General features: G+C 38.0%; 1 protein-coding gene across 1 annotated transcript in view; it reads left to right on the forward strand.

The window, feature by feature from the left end:
* The window catches only part of ALS2 (alsin Rho guanine nucleotide exchange factor ALS2), a 64,680-nt gene that overhangs the window by 34,220 nt on the left and 10,695 nt on the right, over positions 1-19,765 (forward strand). Inside the window, exons 12-22 of the mRNA XM_070360500.1 lie at positions 1,555-1,620; positions 5,031-5,193; positions 6,634-6,765; positions 7,373-7,501; positions 7,868-7,938; positions 8,331-8,397; positions 14,066-14,175; positions 14,989-15,087; positions 15,832-15,996; positions 17,553-17,664; positions 17,900-17,977. Coding sequence (XP_070216601.1) covers positions 1,555-1,620; positions 5,031-5,193; positions 6,634-6,765; positions 7,373-7,501; positions 7,868-7,938; positions 8,331-8,397; positions 14,066-14,175; positions 14,989-15,087; positions 15,832-15,996; positions 17,553-17,664; positions 17,900-17,977 — 1,192 coding nt within the window. The remainder of the gene's footprint in view (positions 1-1,554; positions 1,621-5,030; positions 5,194-6,633; positions 6,766-7,372; positions 7,502-7,867; positions 7,939-8,330; positions 8,398-14,065; positions 14,176-14,988; positions 15,088-15,831; positions 15,997-17,552; positions 17,665-17,899; positions 17,978-19,765) is intronic.

Raw genomic sequence — 19,765 nt, forward strand, 5'->3', positions numbered from 1 at the left:
AAATAATGCATTCTCAAATTTCCTTCTGCATTCTAGCAGAATGATAGTATTCTTAATTTACAAAATGTACTATAATAAAGATGGCTCTTTAGAGAACAATTTTGTACTTAAATAAATTATACTAAAATTTGAAGAAATAAGTAAACAGATTATTTTAAGATCAACTAATGATTGTAAATATGGAGCTCTTCCAATGCCTGCTTTTCACTGTTGTGTAAAGGAGGGTTTAAAAATAAAGATCTTATTGTAATAAAACCTAGGATAGTGATCCAAGGTTCTTTTCATGTTTTTCAAGTAAAATATCCCAAGTGTATTTGAAATAGTCAGTATTTCTCACTTTTTCTTTTGCCTTTTTCATTTTCATTTTGGCATTGTGATGTGAGGCATAATTTAAGTGTTACTTTAATGTGTATTAGGTTATGCTATTGATCTGAAGTATTGATTTTAAAGTCACTCATAATCCTACTATCAGAAACAGCCATTGTTAATAATCTTAGTGTATTTCCTTACAGACTTAGGCATAAATGTGCAGATGGATTATGTGATTTTAGTTCTAAGCAAAACTGAGTATATTTGAAGCTGTTGGCTGTTGTCTGGGAGGAATTACCCTTGTTAGAGTCTTTTAACTCATCTTCTTTCGGACATAAAAAGTAGCATAATTTGATATGAATTTACTTTTTTAAACTAGATTTTTGTATGTGTGAAGGTTTCAGCTTTTATTGGTATAAATTTTTTGTTTTGACTTGTATAGATCTCATGTGTATTTCTCTTTTTCTGCTGTAATACTTTAGGACTTATGCTTGGAAATGCTTTTATTTTGATTCCTTGGGTTTTTAAAATGTATTCCTATATACTGGGCAGGTAAAAAACTTGATTTGTGTATGAATTTTAAAAATTATTTATAATTGTGGTAAAATACACATAAAATTTACCATTGTAACTATTTTTAAGTGTTCAGTACCTTGGGGTGTTTTTAGCAGGAATTTGTCGTCTTTGTCAAAGTCAGTTGATTTTATTTGCCGGCCCAGGAGTGTGGAAGAAATGTATGTGGTGCGAAGCAGTATGTCACGACTTCCTCTAACTGTAGATCAGTACTTTACCAACACTTTCTAACACTTTTTCGCTTAAGCTCTTTTAAACATATATTCTTACCTTCCCTATTGTTTATTTCTGAAGACTTAATTGGAAGACTTAAAGTGAAGATTAGAGAAAATTTTTTTAAAATCCAATAACTTAAATCGTATTTTCTCACATTTGTTAAATTACCAAAGTAAAACATACCTAATAAAGATACTTCTAGCATCTTCTGCACAGCTTAAAGTGTTTTTTAAAAAATTCCTATTAACATCTTTACAAAAATGGCCTTTTACTCCTGATTGTTGTGATGATCACATAATATGCCCTACGTAGTTCATGATTATTAACATCACGAAGTTCTGAAGTGAAACTCACTCATGAGATACCAAGAAGTGTTTATTCCAGATGCTTGTTCAAAACTCTGAAGAGCAAATTTACTTTTACACTAATATCTGTGTGTTTTCTTTTTTGCTCAAGGTATTGCACATCTATTACAAATTTCCTGGTTATGGGAGGATTCCAGCTTCTTGCTAAACCTGCCATGTAAGCAAATGCATAGTTTCCAGTTATTCTAACAACCAAAGAACATGTTTTATAGCAGCCTGTGTTTTTGAGTGCCTAGGAAGAGCTAGTATTTAAGAGTCGAGTTCACAATAACGTAAGTGAAAGCCTCTTGCTAGAGCCTGGATGGGTAGAAAGCAATTAATGAACTCTGGGTGACTCTGAGCTATGGCAGCAGATGTTAAATTTGGATTTGGGCAGCCTTTCCGAAGTGATGGTCCATGAATCCCATGGTTTTACATAGTTAAAGGCAGTAATAACTTCTTTTTAAACTTCTGTTTACAAGATCAGAATTTTAAGATATTCATTTAAAAAGAACCATTTGAGAATCTCTAGAACATACTAGTGGGCCCACAGGCAGGTAGTGACCCTGCCCACGTTTTCCTCACTCAGCTGGTTTATCACTTAGACATTCACCTCAGACTAGCCTGGTAGTTTGATCTTCATAAAGGTTTTTTTTTTTTTTAATATTGTAGTAAAATATACATAATATTTATCATTTTAACCATTCCTAAGGGTACAATTTCTGTGGCATCAGGTACATTCACGTGTTGTACAAGCCACTGTCTACACACCAAACTTTTTATCATCCCCAACAAAAATTCTGTACCCATTAAAAATGACTTCCCCTCCTCCACCAGCCCCTGGTAACCTCTATTCTATTTCCTGTCTTTCTGAATTTCCCTGCTCTAGGTACCTCACATAAGTGGAATCATACAGTAGTTGTCTTTCTGTGTCTGGCTTATCTCCTTAAGCATGATTTTTCAAAGTCCATCCATGTGATACCATATATCAAAATTTCATCTCATTGTGTGTCTGAATAATATTCCATTTTAGGAATATACCACATTTTGATTGTCTATTCATCTGTTGACGGACACTTGGGTTGTTTCTACCTTTAATGTATTTATTTTTTGGGTGACAAGTACAAACCTAACCGTATAAAGAAAGAGCAATATTGCCACTATTGGATTAAAAACTCCCAAGAGAAAATATGCTAAACAGAGTAGTTCAGGTTTTCTGAGTGCATACTAGGGCTCCTTTTGGGAAGATTTATAGGCAAGTACTTCAGTGAGTTCAGAAAAATAATAAGGTTCATGAGAGTTGGAATATTCTTGGTCCAGTACTGGGCATCCAGCAGAAATGTGGACAGAGGGATTATGTGTTCAGCATGTACCACTTCCATCTCTCAGGAGCTGGTCAAAGCAGAATACTTATGTAGGGTTAAGAGAGTTTCCCCAGCAGAACATGGAGGAGTAAGTAGGACCATCCAACAAGCCAAATATAAACAAAAATCTGGGCCATGTTCCCTGCAGCACACTCTCCAAGATCTCTTAATTACATTGTATAGCAGTCCAGTTTGTGCCATTGAACTTACGGGTTCCTGGAAATTATTACATATTTTTCCATCTTTCCAAGATAATGTTTTATAATTTCTGAGTTAAACATCTCTTTATTCCATAGTTCTCTAAGGGATTCTAAAATTACTCATTTTTGTTTTATAGCCTTGTGTGACATTGTTTTGTTTTTGAAGCCTTGTAGCTAAAAGTTATAGTATCGTGCTTACAAAGCAGTGAGGGCAGTACTTGGCACATAATTATTGTTCATTAAGTGGCAGATAATGATTATTATTCTGTTCCACCAACTCATGGACTATACAGTCCATGCAATTCTCCAGGCCAGAATATTGGAGTGGGTGAAAGTGAAGTCACTCAGTCGTGTCCGACTCTTTGTGACCCCATGGACTGTAGCCCACCAGTCTCCTCTGTCCATGAGATTTTCCAGGCAAGGGTACTGGAGTGGGGTGCCCTTTCCTTCTCCAGGGGATCTTCCCAACTCAGGGATCGAACCCAGGCCTCCCGCATTGTAGGCAGACGCTTTACCGTCTGAGCTGCCTTTCCCTTCTCCAGGGGATCTTCCCAACCCAGGAATCGAACCCAGGTCTTCTGCATTGCAGGCAGATTGTTTACCAGCTGAGCCACAAAGGAAGCCCTCTTACTTCTTTACAGATCTTTTAAGTGTTTTAGTGTGGTGTGGATAATCTCAATGGTTACTGACCAGCCTTAAAATTTGCAGTAAAATTTTAATCATGAACTTATATTGTGTGTGCTCAGTTGCTCAGTCGTTTCCAACTCTTTGTGGCCCCATGGGCTGTAACCCGCCAGGCTCCTCTGTCCATGGAATTTTCCAGGCAAGAATACTAGAGCGGGTTGCCATTTCCTATTCCAGGGGATCTTCCCGATCCCGAGATCAAACCCACATCTTCTGAGTCTTCTGTATTGGCAGGAGGACTTTTTTTATCACTAGCGGCTTCCCAGGCGGCTTCCCAGGTGGCGCTAGTGATAAAAAAATCTTCCTGCCAATATTGTAGACTCAAAGATGTGGGTTTGATCTCGGGATCGGGAAGATCCCCTGGAATAGGAAATGGCAACCCGCTCTAGTATTCTTGCCTGGAAAATTCCATGGACAGAGGACCCTGGCGGGTTACAGCCACAAAGAGTTGGAAACGACTGAGCAACTGAGCACACACATGGGCTTCTCTTGTGGCTCAGCTGGTAAAGAATCTGCCTGCAATGCAGGAGACCTGGGTTTGATCCCTGGGTTGCGAAGATCCCCTGGAGAAAGGAAAGGCTACCCACTCAAGTATTCTGGCCTGGAGAATTCCATGGACTATATATAGTCCGTGGGGTCGCAAAAAGTTGGACACGACTGAGTGACTTAACTTCATAATTGAATATAAAAAGTAAATATTAGTTTCAGTTTGAAATGTTTTTTCAGTGATCTCAGCATTAAAATCCACACATACAATTTGCTTTACTGTTCGCTGTTAATTGTAGTACTGGCCACCTTTTAATACGCCTTTGTAATAAACGCTTATTAGATGATCACAAATTGAAAAAAAAGAAATTAGCAGTATTTAGTATTCCATGCCAATTTTGTTAGAGCAAAGAACTTTGTTTTTCTTCCAGTATTTGTGTTTAGCACAAGTGTTTAGAACAGTTGGTTTTTCCATTTATTGCTGTGACTTCCTACTTGGAAATCAACAGGTAACTGTGTCAGCTTGTCTCCAGTTATTCCCTGTAACTGTGGGATGTATGATTCATTTCCTAGAACTTTAGGCACAAGTCTGTGATGCACCATATCTATTACAGTGTTACTGTTGCTACCATTTACTACTTTTCATACTCAAAAATCCCATATTTATAGGCAGGGAAATTGTTTTAATTACATCATGTTTATTTCATTGTATTAATCATCTATTACTTTCTCTCATAGCACCTAAAAATGTACATTTTGAAGAAAGTAGTATGTGGTGAAATACTTCTATTTATATCATGCATATTGTCAATATCAAAATGATTAACTGAATCCCTTTTTGTCTCTACCTTCAGTGATTTCCTAAATAAAAACCAGGAACTGTTGCAAGATTTATCAGAAGTGGATGAGGAAAACACCCAGTTGATGGAAATATTGAATACTCTGTTTTTCTTGCCAATCAGACGGCTTCATAGTTATGCAAAAGTTTTGCTAAAACTTGCTACTTGTTTTGAAGTGGTAAGCTCACATATGTATCTCTTGTGGACACTTGGGACGCCAAGGATCATAGTTTTTTGTTTGAATTATTCTACCCCAAGATCTGGAACTCCACTAAATTTATTTTTCTTCAGGGAAATGAAAGAGGAAAGTATGACTGTAGGTTTATCTTGTGTTCTTTGCTATGGATTCAATTTTCTTTCAGGGCCTTGACAAGATTAATTTTATTCATTTTATGTCAGTCTAAAGCTGAGACCCAGTTTTGCTACTCATTCAGTAGTTGTCCAACTTTGAGTACATACTGAGTACAAGTTACAAGTTAAACAGAGCTGTTTAAAACCCTGCCTATAATGACACACCTTCTAAGGCCGTGTGGCGTTAGCACCTGGCCTGGATTCATGGTAGACTTAATGCCAGGTATTTGGGTCACTTTGACATATGCTGTGAAAAATCAGCAGTGTTATAGGATTTTCTCAAATGTTAACTAGATCACTTTCTGTATAAACTTAGTTAGGTGGAGTCCTAGATAATTAGCATCATTCTAGGATATGAGTGTATATTAAAGCCGGTCCTAAGATAGTCATTTTTGAACTTGTACTGAAATGTGTTGTTTTAGTTTCCATTCTGAAGGGCTCTAGAGAAACCATAATGATTCTAGGGTTTCTTATAGTTTAGAATTTTTTATATCTTGGGGTCCTCATTTAGGACAGATATTGTCTTCAGAATGATCTAGGAATTTATGTGGTCTTTTTATATTTGATCCTATTGTGGTCTTGTAGGTCTTTTCTTTTGTCTGGTTTTGGTGTTACCCCAAACTGATCTAATTTCAGCTGTATTTCCAACTGTATAAAGCAAGATTTTCTTCATTTGTTTGAACTAAACAGTCTCAACAGATTAAATGCAGTGTCAGATATGAAAATCCGGCCGTTATCTTTTAACTCACATAATAAAGAGATTTGAAAAAATGTGGAACAGTGCTGCTTCTAATATGAAACATTTTTTGTTTTGAAAATTTTAATTTTCATTAAAAATTGTTATATTTGAATTAATAAAGATTTAAAATTTTTTAAACTTTATTTTCCGATATGGTAAATATCAAGAGATATAGCCCACAGAAGCAAAATAGAGGGATCCTGAGACCAAAACCATTGATAATTCCTCTCCTATCCTGAGTTCTCTGCTTTTCTCCTTACTGATAACTGCCAGTGTTTGTTTCTTTTCCCTCTTGAGTTCTTCACCTATTCCATATGTACCTGTATGTGATACATGTGTAACTGTATGTGGTAGAATTTTCTGGAGACAGTCTTCTTTTTTCTCAGTTCCCTATAGTGTACCATGTCTTTTCTTAGGCTGGCTTCCTTCCCTAAATTTATTACTACCTATTTAAACCACAATGAGTCTACAAATTCTGGACTATTGTTATATATCCGTTACCCCCCACTCTTAATTATTGGCCTCTAGACATCTCCAGAATACCAGAAGCTGCAGGATTCCAGCTCTTGTTATGAGTCACTTGCTCTCCATCTCGGCAGGAAAAGGAAGGAAGCAGAATACACACTGAGTTTCTGGAAGACCTTTCCTGGAAAAATGACGGTAAACTATGCCAATGGTCTTACCCCACAGACAGCAGGCATAGCTGTAATAGCTGCCATAATTTTCTTGACTCCTCACTTGTTTACGGTAATGGTGCTATAGTGACCCCTTTTCTAAGGGTGATCTAAGGGCCACAGCCATGGGGGTTCTGAGAATCAGCACCTTCCCTCATCTCTGGGAATCTTTTCTGAATATGTCTCTTCTTTTGTTTGTTCCAGAAAATGAAAGTTAGTAGCATAGTCATGTCCAACTCTGCAATCCCATGACTGTAGCTTACCTGGCTCCTCTGTCTGTGAAATTCTCCAGGCAAGGGTACTGGAGTAGGTTGCCATTTCCTTCTCTAGGGGATCTTCCTGACCCTGGAATTGAACTTGGGTTTCCTGCATAGCAGGCAGATTTACCAACTGAGCCACTTTCCTGTCTTTTTTATTTTCCTTTGAGCTCTGCTTTTATGAAATGTTTGGATCCCATCTGAATTTAAGTTTATTAACACCAAGCTAAGCTATGACCAACAAATTCTCCTAAATGTAATTTGTATTTTTTTTTCTTTTTCTCTTTGCATAAAATAATTTTGATACTTTGATTTTGTATTTGTTTTCAATCCCAGGATTCCTTGCGGAAGCCCGAGCGTCGGCTGCTGTGTGAGAGCAGCAACCGGGCCCTGTCCCTGCAGCACGCTGGGAGGTTTTCTGTGAACTGGTTCATTCTCTTTAATGATGCCCTAGTCCATGCCCAGGTAGGTTAGATTCCTCACCTCAAAAGAGGCCATGGAAGGGGCAGTACTATGAGTATTTAATTAATCGTACCATCAGTTTATTTTATAAACTGTTGTGATTTTACTGAAACACTTGAGTGAAAGAGAATGTTTAGTTTGCTTGGTGGCACAGGCTAGACTTCCAGGAGCTGTTTTAGTTTCCAAATTGAAAATGAGTGTCAGCCATGTGAAGGGGTCCATAGCTGCAAACATGGCGAGACCACTGGGGTTGGCTGTGTTATGGGGATGTGGCTGAGGTGGACTTAACCACTTGAAAGGCGTTCTGCAGCAGCAACTTCAGGGCCCACATCGGCCTTCTCAGACGTGTCTCCATATTCTTTGTTTCAGTTCTCCACACACCATGTTTTCCCTTTGGCCACACTGTGGGCCGAGCCACTTTCTGAAGAAGCTGGTGGTGTGTAAGTGTCCCCCTACCACATTCCCTTCTTGTGTTACTTACCCAGGTTGCTTCCTTAGACAAATAAAAGCTCAAGAGGCCTCGCTGTTGTGTACAAGAGTGCTCACCATCCCAACACATAGATAGTAAGTGGCCTAGCGGGAAGATCATGAAGAGCCAACATGATGAGTGTTGGAAGGGCTTCTCCACTGCTTACGTCCCCATTGTTTAACCCAGAGCAAAGAAACTGTGTCCTTTCCCCACTATGGGACCCAAACCCAGGGCAAGACTGCATTTACATCTGATTGACTTCTCATCCTCTTGAAATAAACAAGTTGCTTTTCATGTTTGAGGATTGATGTTATAATAACAGGTTGTTTTACCTACTGGCCTTTATTCTTGTGCACATTTTAGGAATGGCCTAAAGATAACTACACCCGAGGAGCAGTTCACTCTCATTTCATCAACACCCCAGGAAAAGGTTAGTCTTACGGTATTTTCTTTCCATCTTTGGCCTGACTGTTTCTGTCTTTTATGGTAGTGAGGAAGAAATACAAATTGTTCTTGCTTGCAATGAATTTTAAACATAAAGCAATCAATTTTAAGAGCCAATCAGTATTACTTAATAAAGAGAGTGTTAGGAGTCAGATGAAATTTCCACAGTAAGGAAAGCTATCAAGATTTAAAGCAATGCTTGATGAGTTGTTGCCTTAAGCTTACTGGCATGTACTTTTTGCTCTTAGACAAAGTGGAAGCATCCAGCATCGCACTGAACCTGGACTGGCATCTCGCTTTCATACATGACATTTCACATGTTTCAATGACATTCTCCCAAATCTTCCCACCCTCTCCCACAGAGTCCATAAGACTGTTCTATACATCAGTGTCTCTTTGCTGTCTCGCATACAGGGTTATCGCTACCATCTTTCTAAATTCCATATACATGCTAGTATACTGTATTTATGTTTTTCCTTCTGGCTTACTTCACTCTGTATAATAGTCTCCAGTTTCATCCACCTCATTAGAACTGATTCAAATGTATTCTTTTTAATGGCTGAGTAATACTCCATTGTGTATATGTACCACAGCAGCTTCTTATCCATTCATCTGCTGATGGACATCTAGGTTGCTTCCATGTCCTGGCTATTATAAACAGTGCTGCATGAACATTGGGGTACACGTGTCTCTTTCCTTCTGGTTTCTCAGTGTGTATGCCCAGCAGTGGGATTGCTGGATCATAAGGCAGTTCTATTTCCAGTTTTTAAGGAATCTCCACACTGTTCTCCATAGTGGCTGTACTAATTTGCATTCCCACCAACAGTGTAAGAGGGTTCCCTTTCTCCACACACCTCCCAGCATTTATTATTTGTAGACTTTGGATCGCAGCCATTCTGACTGGTGTGAAATGGTACCTCATAGTGGTTTTGATTTGCATTTCTCTGATAAAGAGTGATGTTGAACATCTTTTCAAGTGTTTGTTAGCCATCTGTATGTCTTCTTTGGAGAAATGTCTATTTAGATCTTTGGCCCATTTTTTGATTGGGTCATTTATTTTTCTGGAGTTGAGCTGTAGGAGTTGCTTGTATATTTTTGAGATTAGTTGTTTGTCGGTTGCTTCATTTGCTATTATTTTCTCCCATTCTGAAGGCTGTCTTTTCACCTTGCTAATAGTTTCCTTTGATGTGCAGAAGCTTTTAAGTTTAATTAGGTCCCATTTGTTTATTTTTGCTTTTATTTCCAATATTCTGGGAGGTGGGTCATAGAGGATCCTGCTGTGATGTATGTCAGAGAGTGTTTTGCCTATGTTCTCCTCTAGGAGTTTTATAGTTTCTGGTCTTATGTTGAGATCTTTAATCCATTTTGAGTTTATTTTTGTATATGGTGTTAGAAAGTGTTCTAGTTTCATTCTTTTTACAAGTGGTTGACCAGATTTCCCAGCACCACTTGTTAAAGAGATTGTCTTTAATCCACTGTATATTCTGCCTCCTTTGTCAAAGATAAGGTGTCCATATGTGTGGGATTTATCTCTGGGCTTTCTATTTTGTTCCATTGATCTATATTTCTGTCTTTGTGCCAGTACCATACTGTCTTGATAACTGTGGCTTTGTAGTAGAGCCTGAAGTCAGGTAGGTTGATTCCTCCAGTTCCATTTTTCTTTCTCAAGATCGCTTTGGCTATTCGAGGTTTTTTGTATTTCCATACAAATTGTGAAATTATTTGTTCTAGCTCTGTGAAGAATACTGTTGGTAGCTTGATAGGGATTGCATTGAATCTATAAATTGCTTTGGGTAGTATACTCATTTTCACTATATTGATTCTTCCAATCCATGAACATGGTATATTTCTCCATCTATTAGTGTCCTCTTTGATTTCTTTCACCAGTGTTTTATAGTTTTCTATATATAGGTCTTTAGTTTCTTTAGGTAGATATATTCCTAAGTATTTTATTCTCTTCTGCTGCAATGGTGAATGGAATTGTTTCCTTAATTTCTTTCTGTTTTCTCATTATTAGTGTATAGGAATGCAAGGGATTTCTGTGTGTTGATTTTATATCCTGCAACTTTACTATAATCATTGATTAGTTCTAGTAATTTTCTGGTGGAGTCTTTAGGTTTTCTATGTAGAGGATCATGTCATCTGCAAATAGTGAGAGTTTTACTTCTTCTTTCCAATTTGATTCCTTTTATTTCTTTTCTGCTCTGATTGCTGTAGCCAAAACTTCCAAAACTATGTTGAATAGTAATGGTGAAAGTGGGCACCTTGTTTTGTTCCTGACTTTAGAGGAAATGCTTTCAATTTTTCACCATTGAGGATAATGTTTGCTGTGGGTTTGTCATATATAGCTTTTATTATGTTGAGGTATGTTCCTTCTATTCCTGCTTTCTGGAGAGTTTTTATCATAAATGGGTGTTGAATTTTGTCAAAGGCTTTCTGCTGCATCTATTGAGATAATCATATGGTTTTTGTTTTTCAATTTGTTAATGTGGTGTATTACATTGATTGATTTATGGATATTGAAGAATCCTTGCATCCCTGGGATAAAGCCCACTTGGTCATGGTGTATGATCTTTTAATGTGTTGTTGGATTCTGATTGCTAGAATTTTGTTTAGGATTTTTGCATCTATGTTCATCAGTGATATTGGCCTATAGTTTTTTTTTTGTGGCATCTTTGTCAGGTTTTGGTATTAGGGTGATGGTGGCCTCATAGAATGAGTTTGGAAGTTTACCTTCCTCTGCAATTTTCTGGAAGAGTTTGAGCAGGATAGGTGTTAGCTCTTCTCTAAATTTTGGTAGAATTCAGCTGTGAAGCCGCCTGGACCTGGGCTTTTGTTTGCTGGAAGATTTTGATTACAGTTTCAATTTCCATGCTTGTGATGGGTCTGTTAAGGTTTTCTATTTCTTCCTGGTCGAGTTTTGGAAAGTTGTACTTTTCTAAGAATTTGTCCATTTCTTCCTCGTTGTCCATTTTATTGGCATATAATTGTTGATAATAGTCTCTTATGATCCTTTGTATTTCTATGTTGTCTGTTGTGATCTCTCCACTGTCATTTCTAATTTTATTGATTTGATTTTTCTCCCTTTGTTTCTTGATGAGTCTGGCTAATGGTTTGTCAATTTTATTTATCCTTTCAAAGAACCAGCTTTTGGCTTTGTTGATTTTTGCTATGGTCTCTTTTTTGTTTCTTTTGCATTTATTTCTGCTCTAATTTTTAAGATTTCTTTCCTTCTACTAACCCTGGGGTTCTTCATTTCTTCCTTTCTAGTTGTTTGAGGTGTAGAGTTAGGTTATTTATTTGACTTTTTTCTTGTTTCTTGAGGTGTGCCTGTATTGCTATGAAACTTTCCCCTTAGGACTGCTTTTACTGTGTCCCACAGGTTTTGGGTTGTTGTGTTTTCATTTTTCATTCGCTTTCTATGCAAATTTTGATTTCTTTTTTTGATTTCTTCTGTGATTTGTTTGTTATTCAGCAGCGTGTTGTTCAGCCTCCATATGTTGGAATTTTTAATAGTTTTTCTCCTGTAATTGAGATCTAATCTTACTGCATTGTGGTCAGAAAAGATGCTTGAATGATTTCTATTTTTTTGAATTTACTAAGGCTAGCTTTATGGCCCAGGATGTGATCTATCCTGGAGAAGGTCTCCATGTGCGCTTGAGAAAAAGGTGAAATTCATTGTTTTGGGATGAAATGTCCTATAGATATCAATTAGGTCTAACTGGTCTATTGTATCGCTTAAAGTTTGTGTTTCCTTATTAATTTTCTGTTTAGTTGATCTATCCATAGGTGTGAGTGGGGTATTAAAGTCTCCCACTATTATTGTGTTATTGTTAATTTCTCCTTTCATACTTGTTAGCATTTGTCTTACATACTGCATGTGTGCCCTGTTGGGTGCATATATATTTATAATTGTTATATCTTCTTCTTGGATTGATCCTTTGATCATTATGTAGTGACCTTCTTTGTCTCTTTTCACAGCCTTTGTTTTAAAGTCTATTTTATCTGATATGAGTATTGCTACTCCTGCTTTTTTTGGTCCCTATTTGCATGGAAAATCTTTTTCCAGCCCTTCACTTTCAGTCTGTATGTGTCCCCCTGTTTTGAGGTGGGTCTCCTGTAGACAACATATGTAGGGGTCTTGTTTTTGTATCCATTCAGCCAGTCTTTGTCTTTTTGGTTGGGGTATTCAACCCATTTACGCTTAAGGTAATTACTGATAAGTATGATCCTGCTGCCATTTACTTTATTGTTTGGGGTTCAATTTATACACCATTTTTGTGTTTCCTGTCTAGAGAATATCCTTTAGTATTTGTTGTAGAGCTGGTTTGGTGGTGCAGAATTCTCTCAGCTTTTGCTTATCTGAGAAGCTTTTGATTTCTCCTTCATACTTGAATGAAATCCTTGCTGGGTACAATAATCTGGGCTGTAGGTTATTTTCTTTCATCATTTTAAGTATGTCTTGCCATTCCTCCTGGCTTGAAGAGTTTCTATTGAAAGATCAGCTGTTATCCTTATGGGAATTCCCTGTGTGTTATTTGTTGTTTTTCCCTTGCTGCTTTTAATATTTGTTCTTTGTGTTTGATCTTGTTAATTTGAGTAATATGTGTCTTGGGGTGTTTCACTTGGGTTTATCCTGTTTGGGATTCTCTGGGTTTCTTGGACTTGGGTGATTATTTCCTTCCCAGTTTAGGGAAGTTTTCAACTATTATCTCCTCAAGTATTTTCTCATGGTCTTTCTTTTTGTCTTCTTCTTCTGGAACCCCTATGATTCAATGTTGTAGCGCTTAATATTGTCCTGGAGGTCTCTGAGATTGTCCTCATTTCTTTTAATTCGCTTTTTTTTTTATTCTGATTCATTTATTTCTACCATTCTATCTTCTAATTCACTAATCCTATCTTCTGCCTCTGTTATTCTACTATTTGTTGCCTCCAGAGTGTTTTTAATTTCATTTATTGCATTATTCATTGTATATTGACTCTTTTTTTTATTTCTTCTAGGTCCTTGTTAAACCTTTCTTGCATCTTCTCAATCCTTGTCTCCAAGCTATTTATCTGTGATTCCATTTTAATTTCTAGATTTTGGATCAATTTCACTATCATTATTCGAATTTTTTATCAGGTAGATTCCCTATCTCTTCCTCTTTTGTTTGGTTTGGTGGGCATTTATCCTGTTCCTTTATCTGCTGGCTATTCCTCTGTCTCTTCATCTTGTTTAAATTGCTGAGTATGGGGTGTCCTTTCTGTATTCTGGCAGTTTGTGGAGTTCTCTTTATTGTGGCTATTCCTCACTGTGTGTGGGTTTGTACAGGTGGCTTGTCAAGGTTTCCTGGTTAGGGAAGCTTGTGTCAGTGTTCTGATGGGTGGAACTGTATTTCTTCTTTTGTTCAGTCGCGCTGTGGGGAGGGAGGGAGGGATGCTGCAAGCAAATAACACTGGCGTGCGCCGCAGTGCCTCAGCCACACTGGGTCTGCCCCGCCACTGCGCGCGTAGCCTCCCCTGCCCACACTGCTCGGGCTCTAGGTTGTTCCGCCGAACAATCCAAGGCTGGCCCTGGGTTGTATGTACCTCCCAGGTCCAAGCCGCCAGGTTCAGGCACTGGATAGTCCTCAGAGGCGCAGACTCAGTTGGGCCTGAGTATTGTGCCTTCCCAGGTCCGAGCAGCTCAAGTGATGAGGTGTTTGGCGAGCGCCAATGCTGCGACTTATCGCCTCCCGCCACTCGGTTATCTGGGCGCAAAACCGCGCACACCTTCTAGGCAGATGTTAACCGTCCAGACCCCAAGAAGTTTTAGTTAGCAAAGAAGCCTGCTTACAGTTTTATAGATAATGTCTCTCTGGGGCTGCGATTGCCCTTCCGCTCTGGCTGCCTATCACCGAGGGGGAAGGTCTGCAGCCGGCTATCTCTGTTCAATTCTTTGTTCCGCACGGGCCTGGCGGTCTTAGGTTGGGGCTGGCTTTTCGCAGTAGTAGATATCCCACAGTCTGGTTTGTTAGCCCAAATTATTTCGCCAGATAGTGCTCAGGTATTCAGGCCAGATTCTTACTTGCTGATGCAGCCCGCGCTGCGCCTCCCCCTGCCCAGCCCCGCTTGTTAATGGCGCCTGCAGGCGCCTGCGCTGCTTCTCCACTGGGGAGTTACCGTAGGACTCTGCAATCTTCGAGTTTTAATTGTTTATTTATTTTTCTTCCTGTTACGTTGCCCTCTGTGCTTCCAAAGCTCGGCACAGATTCGCAGTGAGAAGGTTTCTGGTGTTTGGAAACTTCTTTTTTAAGACTTCTTCTTCCCGGGACGGAGCTCCGCCCCTCCCTCTTTTGTCTTTTTTTTGTCTTTTTATATTTTTTCCTACCTCCTTTCAAGAGTTGGATTGCTTTTTAAATGCTCTTTTGATGAATCCTTTCTCTGAGTCTCTAATACTTGCCAGATAGCTTAGGTAATAGAAAACCACGTAAACCAATAACCCATTTACTCTTCTAGGTAGATCTTTTCTCTGTTCTTGTTACATTTACCAACATATTCATACCAAAAGTGAGTATGTCATATATGCATCTTAAAATGTTTTTACTTTCCTTGGCAGATACGGAGAATATAGAATCCCAAACAAAGCACTGAACAAAGAAGACCATTATGTGGGCCATTGGAAAGAAGGAAAAATGTGTGGTCAAGGAGTCTATAGGTAATAGCATTGGAAAGGTTGCTGACTGGTTGCTAATGAGAAGTTGCTGTTTAACACAGGGAGCTCACAGCAGTACTCTATGACAACCTAGAGAGGTGGGATGGGGTGGGAGGTGGGAAAGAGGTTCAAGAGGGAGGACATGTATATATACTTAGGGCGGGTTTACATTGTTGTATGGCAGAAGCCAATACAATATTGTGAAGCCATTATCTTCCAATTAAAAATAAATTTAAAAGAAAAATCATGTAAACCTGAATTTTCTATTTCCAAGCAGTAAATTTTACTTATCCTTAATGACTGAAAATGTGTTGACTCTTCTTTTAAATATCAGCCTCTCATCTATCAGAGGATGAAGATATTAGCTTATTATTTAGTTCTTAAAACTGTAAAATCATTGTAAGCCATAACTTTCTCATAGAATCTCCTTCTTGCTTGTGAATTTATCTGATATTTATTGCATAGCTCTAGTATGGATAAAACCTGTCATTCTTCCAGAGATCACTCATTATCATTTTCCCATAAGGGACACATTTTCCCCCATGTTAGCATAAAATTCCCCCCATAACATCTTCAACTTCTTAAACTCAGTCATTCAAAAGTGAGATTTTTGATGGTGAAAAATAGTCATATAAATAAACAAATACCAGTGAGACATGAGTATAATTTTGAATTTCCTAAACTTTGTAAAAATGAGCATCAGAATTCAGTATGCTTGTGATCTTTATCCATTCTTTCTAACCACAGTTATGCCTCTGGTGAAGTGTTTGAAGGCTGTTTTCAAGATAATATGCGTCATGGTCATGGTCTCCTGCGAAGCGGCAAGCTGACTTCCTCTTCTCCCAGTATGTTCATTGGCCAGTGGGTAATGGATAAGAAAGCAGGATATGGTGTCTTTGATGATATCACGAGGTACAGTATTCTGCTGCTTCTCTCACAGTTTAGTTGAGAGGATAAGGTTCCTATTCGTCTCTAAAAAAAGATGATTTTATGAAGGCTAAGTGTATTAATTGGACAATACTGAGAACATTTTTAATAAGAAAACAGAGTTGTCAGGTGTCATTTTATTCATTCGGTTGTGAACCAAACAACAGGTTACTTCTGTACAAGATCTGGATCATTAAAAATTAACATTGGTATGATTTTCCTTAAAGCTTTACCCATACAAAGCTTTTCATGTTTCAAAGGGGCTACCAAATCTGACTATTATACAAAGAGAAACCTTTAATGCAGTCAGTAGATAATAGGAATAAAAAGTTAGCAAGATCAGTGGAAATTCCCTTTTGGGATTATGAAATAGTATCTAAACACCTTTCTATGTAGTTGTTCCTGTCAAGCCTCTGACTTGTTACCATGCCAGCCACCCAGGAATCAAACTTGGTTAAATTCAATGAACTAAACTTTGGGGAGGAAAATAGTTCTTTTGCCTCTGTATCTGGTTTGGCCTGATTTGCTTTTAGACTAAATATATAATCTGCCTCTCATGTTATTGTTGGGGCTTCCCAGGTATTGCTGGTGGTAAAGAACCTGCCTGTGAGTGCAGGAGACGTAAGAGACATGGGTTTGATCTCGTGCCCTGGAGGAGGGCATAGCAACCCACTCCAGTATTCTTGTCTGGAGAATTCCATGGACAGAGGAGGCTGGTGAGCTGTAGTCCATAGGGTCGCACAGAGTCGGACACGACTGAAGCAACTTAGCACACACATGTTATTGTCATAATGTGGGATTGAAAATTTTTTGCTGTAGTTACTAAAATCCATGGTTATTTAACAGGTAATTTGTACTCATTTGATTTTTTTAGTGGAGATTAGTAAGATTTCTCTTGAGTTTGAGTAGGTAGAAGAATGAGCCTTCTTTTTTGATAAACCCCATTTGAGTCAATAAATTTTGGATAAGAAAAATTGTGCATAGCTTTAAGTTCACCTCTTGAGTGACATTGTTTTGAGTTGAATTCTGGCATTAATTAATATTTTATAATTATCAAGGAAGCCCTGAAAATATATACAGATCTGTGTCTGGTAGTATGTGTATGTTAATCACTCAGTTGGTGTCTGACTCTTTGCAACCCCATGGACTGTAGCCCACCATGCTCCTCTGTCTGTGGAATTCTCCAGGCCAGAATACAGGAGTGGGTAGCCATTCCCTTCTCCAGGGGATCTTCCCAACCCAGGGTTTGAACCCAGATCTCCCGAGTTGAGGCAGATTCTTTATCATCTGAGCCACCAGTTCCTGAGAGGACAGTGCTCAGAGTGGGATGTGTTTTGCAGTCACATTCTCCCCTGTTGGAGGAGATAGCGTTAACACTTTAATTAATGAAATGGGACAGATACTAACCTAGGGGTGATGCTTGGTATCTTCCATGTGATCATTGTTTTTTCCCTACCTCATCCTTATCATAATTGATTTTTTAATTTCATTTCTTTTTTTTAAATTTCTATTTTTAATTTTTTTTTTCTATTTCTCTGCAGAGGGGAGAAGTATATGGGACTGTGGCAAGATGATGTATGCCAAGGCAATGGTGTAGTAGTTACCCAGTTTGGTTTATACTATGAAGGCAACTTCCATCTTAATAAAATGATGGTGAGTGGAATGTTTTGCATATAGTTACGGTTGACTTTTTTAAACTCCTAGTCCTTAATTTTTAAGTCATCTTTTTATTAATGTTCCACCTTCCCTAATACAATTTTTCTTATCTTTTTTTTTAAGATTATGTAAGGCTTTGGAGGATGTGGCTACAGATACCCTAAGTTAGGTGTTACCCTAAGTTGCCCTATGTTTTATGTGTTGTGATTTTTGTTTTTTTTTCTTCACATAGGGAAATGGGGTTTTACTTTCTGAAGATGATACTATCTATGAAGGGGAATTTTCAGATGACTGGACCCTCAGTGGAAAGGTTGGAAACTTCTTTCTCTCTCTTAATAATCTTTTACTGATTTTTTTCTTGATCTTTAAAAAAGCTGGCCTCCAATAAAATTTACTTGTTTCAAGTGTGCATTTTAGTGATTTTTTAGTACGTATGCAGAGTTGTACAACCATTCACTTCAGTTCAGTTCAGTCGCTCATTCGTGTCCGACTCTTTGTGACCCCATGAACCGCAGCATGCCAGGCCTCCCTGTCCATCACCAACTCCTGGAGTCCACCCAAACCCATGTCCATTGAGTCGGTGATGCAATCCAACCATCTCATCCTCTTTCGTCCCCTTCTCCTCCTGCCCTCAATCTTTCCCAGCATCAGGGTCTTTTCAATGAGTCAGCTCTCGCATCAGGTGGCCAAAGTATTGGAGTTTCAGCTTCAACATCAGTCATTGCAGTGAACTCCCAGGACTGATCTCTTACCATGATCCAGTTTGAGATCATTTCCATCAGCGTCTCCTGCCCGGTTATAGTCATTCCCTGGTTCTCCTTCCAGTCCCAGATGACCTCTGATAAACTTTATAGATTTGCCCTTTCAGGTCCTTTCATGTAGTTGGAATCATGCAACAAGGGTTTTCTTTTGTGTGGCTTCTCACACTTAGCATGTTTGTGAGATTTTTACATATTGTGGCATGTGCAGTACTTTATTCCTTTTTTATTGCTGAACAGCATCCCCAAACCACATTTTGTTTGTCCCTTCACCAGTTGATGGGCATTGGATTATTTTCAACTTCAGACTGTTTTCAACTTTAGGCTATTGTGTATAGTGAAGTTAACTACAACTTCTTTTCTTCTTTTTTAAATTGAAATATGATTGATCTGTAATATTGTGTTAGTTTCAGGTGTACACCATGACTACTCAGTATTTTTGCATAGGTTATTGCAAGATAATGGGTATAATTCCCTGTGCTACACAGTATATCCTTGTTGCTTATCTACTGTGTACATAGTACTTTGTGTCTGTTAATCCCATACCACTAATTTGTCCATATTCTATCCATTCCCATTTGAAAACCACAGGTTTGTTTTCTGTCTCTCTGAGTTTGTTTCTGTTTTCCGTTTCCACTTAAAACTTCTTCTGTGAACATGTGTTCTCATTTCTCTCAGGTGGATACCTAGTAGTACAGTTGCTGGGTTTATGGAAAATTGATGTTTAACATGTTAAGAAATGGCCAAACTATTTTCCACAGTGGCTGCATCATTTTACATTCCTATAGTCAATGTATAAGGATTCAAATTTCTTCACACCTTTGCCAATACGTTTTATTTTCTTTTTTTCCTCTTTGTCATTCTAGTGGATGTGAACTGAAACCTCATGGATTTAATTAACATTTCCCTAGTGACTAATAATCTCATTATAGACCATATCTTCAAGTACTTACTAGCAATTCATCTGTCTTCTTTGGTGAAATGTATATATTCAAATATTTTGACATTTTAAGAATTTACTTGTTTATAGCTTATTGCATTTTAATATCCTCTGTTGATTTTCTAATTTTATGTCCTCTCTTTTTCTTGATCAATCTAGTTAAGTGTTGGTCTTTGTTTCTTAGTCAATCCAGTTAAATGTGTGTCAAATTTTAGTATCTTTTCAAAGAAGCAACTTTTGGTTTCATTGTTTTTTTTATCTCTTATTTTCTTTCCCATTGATTTTTACTCTAATATTTAGTATCTTCTTGCTTTGGGTTTAGTTTGCTTTTTTCTAATTTTGTGAGGTAGAATTTTAGATTATTGATTTCAGGTCTTTTTTTTTTTTTAATAATATAGAC

This window comes from Bos mutus, chromosome 2, assembly GCF_027580195.1.
Source record: "Bos mutus isolate GX-2022 chromosome 2, NWIPB_WYAK_1.1, whole genome shotgun sequence".
Lineage (NCBI taxonomy): Eukaryota > Metazoa > Chordata > Mammalia > Artiodactyla > Bovidae > Bos > Bos mutus.